Below are 4,466 nucleotides of genomic sequence, written 5' to 3' on the forward strand. Positions count from 1 at the left end.
CCTGGTGCTCCCATCTGGCCTGCTGTCATCTCAGAAGGAATTGCCATGTCCAAGCGTGCAGAGGAACTCGAGCATCCCCTGCTGGCAAAGCTCCTTTGTTCACCCATCCAGCGGGCACCCCTCGCATTTTGGATGGGCCAGAGGAATGGACACTCCGATCATCCATTCTCATTCGAGAGGGCAATCAAGGCTGCTCGTGATGGATGGGCTCAGGGAAAGGCAGGCATGGGTAGCGAGGAGTGGATGAAAGGAGTCCTTGGGTATGCAGATGAGGAGGCTACTGAGGCTGAGCTAGAACGGCGTATACGGCAGTTTAGCCAGCTAAGAATTCCTGCGTACTATGTTTGCCCGCGTTGCGAGTCGGTTTTGTAATGTGATGTATGGTGCTTTAGCAGCCAATGCTGCTCATGCTGTTTTGGGTGCCAGCAACTTCTTTGTTGATGAATAGTGCACATAAGGATCAACCAGGCCCAAGTTTTGCAAACTATGATGATGCACTCAAGCCTCCCGTAACGGCCGCTAGGATGTTGGGGTTGATGGGCCAAGAGGACGATACCTGAGAAGTGACTTGTATGAGCGGGGGTTTCCGAGTACAATCCCGAGTTCCCTACGAACACAGAGGGTGTGTGAGGGGGCCGAGCAAGCTTATCGCTTCTAGCCCGCCCCCCGGACCTCGCACCCATGTTGCCGAAGAAGACCACGACTGGCCGCCGCATGAGCGGCCGCTGCGTGACCAGACAACCCTGCAGCAGACAGGCACAGTGTGGGTCGCCGAAGCCGACGAGCTGACACATGGTGCAGATGCCGACCGCACCCTCCTCACCGACGACGAGGCATGGTACCTTGACCCGGGTGCGACGATTCACATCTCGAAAAATAGACTCGATTTTATTGACTCCACAAGTGACCAATGTTGCACATGCATCGAAGGCAAACAGCGTGTCGCCCCGTACCCGCAAAAGTCGCTCACCAAAGTCGCCAGAATCGGCAATCTGACCGTCTGGGATGTCTGGGGCCCCGCGCGCATCAGACGCATTCACGGTGAATTCTATTTCACACAATTCACAGACAAGAAGTCACGCCACCGCGTCCTCTACTTCGCCCCGGACAAGGGCCATCAACTCGAAAACATCAAGCCATATCGTGCATTTCTGAAAACACAGACCGGCAAGCTGAAGAAGACACTTTGCGTGGACAACGGGAAGGAGTATATCAATTGTGCCATAAAGCAGTATCTTCGATCTCACGGCATTTGCCTCGAGCTAACCGCCTCCTATTCCTCCGCGCAGAACGGCAACGCGGAATGTGCAAATCTCACAATTGTCAATGCTGCGCACGCAATGCTGTTCGCGCATGACCTCCCCACCTTCCTCTGGCCCGAAGCTGTCCAGTACGCAAACTACCTCCGCAACTGCTCCCCAACGCGCGCACCCACCGACAAGACTCCGTTTGAAGTCTTCTGGGGCCGCAAGCCACACGTTGGCTACCTCCGTGATTTCGGCGCTGACTGCTGGGTCTTGCAACAGGACATGCAACTGCACAAGCTCGCACGCAAGTCTCGCGCATGCAAGTTTGTCGGATTTTCCAAAGAGTCCCTCGCGCACCGATACTACAACCCCACAATACGGCAAGTGCAGACTTCAAGAAATGTTATTTTGATAAGTCCACTGCCATTAAGGGGGAGTCCCCGGCTGTCCCTATGCCACTTGAGGGGGAGCGGAACGCTCAAGACGTGCCACAAGATGCCGCTTGAGGGGGAGCGGGACTCTCAAGACATGCCACAAGCACCTTCGGGACCTCCCAACACCACCACCGTGCCTCCCGCAGCCCCAGCAAAGCCATTGCCTGCACAGATTCCCGTCCGCACCAGCACACACCAGCTCCCAAGTCTCGACTACCGCTGCCTCAACAACCCCACCATGCGCACTGCACCTGGATGGGAGCGCATGGTACCCGACCACCGCAGCTCACTGAGGATGAGGACGTCGACTACACATTTATTGTCAATGCTAATGATGATCCGCAGACACCTGCCAAAGCTCAAGCTCGCCCCGGCTGGCCAGACTGGCACACCGCCGTGGACCGCAAAGTCGAGCAGCTCAAGCACCTCGGCACCTACGAGCCCGCGCAGTGCCCGCCTGACTGCAAGCCTATTGGCTGCAAATGGGTCTTCCATCTCAAGCGCAATGCGACGGGTGCGATCGTCAAGTACAAGGCACAGCTAGTCGCACAAGGCTTCGCACAGAAGCCGGCATCAAATATGTCAAAACATCCGCGCCCGTTGTGCGGCTCGAGACACTGTGCACCCTCCTTGCCTCTCGACCTCGACATCCACGTCATTGATGTTGTCAGCGTGTACCTCAACGGGGAGTTGCAGGAAGAGATATACATGCGGCAACCGCCCATGTGCGAAAATGGGCAGCCTGCCACCTGCCACCTGCACCGCACGCTCTATGGGCTCAAGCAGTTGGGAAGCGAGTGGAACCTCAAGCTCGACGCCGCATTTGTGGCCCTCGGCTTCACACGCCTCCTCTCGGACCAGTGCGTGTACCGCCACGCTACCACCAACCACCTCGCGCTTGTTGCTGTCCATGTGGACGACATGACAATGCTCACGTCCTCGCCTGCTGACTCCGACACTCTCACAGACAAACTCGAAGCTCATTTTGAGCTGTCCAAACTTGGCAACATCCACCAAGTCGTCGGACTCGAAGTTGACCGCAACCGCGCACATGGCACACTCATGCTGAGGCAAGCACAGTACATCGCACACGTTCTCGAGCACTTCGTCCATCTCGTACGCCACGATGGACCCGAGGACCCCAGCGCACAATCACTGTACCAAGCATCGTGGGTCACTCATGTACGCCGCACTTGGCACGCGCCCGGACATCGTGCACGCCGTCCAGCAGCTCAGCCAGTATTCGAGAAACCCTGGCCCCGTGCACCTCACTGCTGCAAAGCATGTCCTGTGCTATCTCAAGGGGGCGCCCGGCTTTGGCCTCACGTACCGCCGCGCCGACACGCTCGAGCCTTTCAGCTATTCCAACACCGACCAGGCCAACGGCCTCAACGACCGCAAATTGATCTTGGGCCAGGTCTTCCACCTCGCCGGCACACCGATCACCTGGGCCTCGCGCAAGCAGCACATCAACACAAAGTCTAGCATGGAGGCCGCATACATGGCCGCGAGTGCCGCTGCCTCCAAAATTGCGTGGCTCCGCACGCTCTTGAACCAAGCTTGGCATGGCGCCTCTTCATCGACAACCAGAGCGTGATTGTGTCCGCAAATGCGCAGACTTTGAATGCACGTACGAAACACATAGATATTCACTATCATTTCATACACGAGTGGATTGCCTCTAACAAGGTACAGGTCACCCACCGCCCGACCGAGGAAAACATCGCCGATGTCTTCATGAAGGCTCTCCCTTGTCCACGCTTCCAGACACTCGTCGCACGCATGGGCTTGCGACCTTGCGCCTAGGACTCTGAGTCGAGGGGGAGTGTTGCGCGGCCTAGCGGCATAGCCGCAGGACGACTCCGAGTGTGCTTACATTACAACACGGCCATTCTTACTTAGCATTGACTATTTAGTTACACGTTTACTCGTTTACTCGTTCCGTATATCTTGGCATTGACTGACTACAACGCACTTATTAGCCCATTAGAAATTTTCTATTACTCTTTACTATAAGTACTAGTTGCCTGCAGCTTTGTAATATCATCGTTATTGCTTGTTCTTTTCTTGTCGACTTCTCGACAAACCACACTCTGTGAGCATAATCTTCTACTCTTCCTCTACCATAGCGTCCATACTGTGTTTCTCTGCTATGTACTAGACCACCTGAAAAATTTGCAATGGTCTCCCAGTCGCAGTCATCCATCGCAATGAAAATGCACGATGAGCCACTGGTAGTCCAGCGATACAAAAGTGCTACCTCATTGCAATGAACATCTGCATCTGGCATACCATAGCAACTCAGGAGATAAACGATGTTCACCACCTCTCGCCAGCCAAAGACCCGCCCATTCTCGCTGGTCTGCGAGTATCCCAGTCATGGTATGCAACTGGGGGGCAAGGCCTAAGACGAGCGAGGAGCGAGGAAGAAAGTAGAATTAAAATACCTGCCCCTCATCGGCCAAAGACCCACCCATTCTCACAGTCATGGTATGCGACTGGGGGGCAAGGCCTAAGACTTCAGAGGAGCGAGGAAGAAAGTAGAATGAAAATACCTGCTCCTCGTCGGCCAAAGACCCACCCATTCTTGCTGGTCTGCAAGTATCCCAGTCGCGGTATACAACTGGGGGGCAAGGCCTGAGGCTTCCGAGGAGCGAGGAAGAAAGTAGAATTAAAATACCTGCCCCTCATCGGCCAAAGACCCACCCATTCTCGCTGGTCTACGAGTATCCCAGTCGCGGTATGCAACTGGGGGGCAAGACCTGAGGCTTCCGAGGGGCGACGA

The 4,466-nt window shown here is 55.4% G+C and overlaps 1 protein-coding gene across 1 annotated transcript; it reads left to right on the plus strand.

The window, feature by feature from the left end:
- Positions 1–572: 572 nt before the first annotated feature.
- Positions 573–1,070, plus strand: TRAVEDRAFT_137343 (uncharacterized protein; the record flags this gene model as incomplete). The annotated part of the gene is made up of 1 exon (XM_008047431.1): positions 573–1,070. A coding segment is annotated over one exon (498 nt), but the record flags the coding sequence as incomplete, so codon positions are not given.
- Positions 1,071–4,466: the final 3,396 nt, after the last annotated feature.

The sequence above is a fragment of the Trametes versicolor genome, assembly GCF_000271585.1.
Source record: "Trametes versicolor FP-101664 SS1 unplaced genomic scaffold TRAVEscaffold_19, whole genome shotgun sequence".
Lineage (NCBI taxonomy): Eukaryota > Fungi > Basidiomycota > Agaricomycetes > Polyporales > Polyporaceae > Trametes > Trametes versicolor.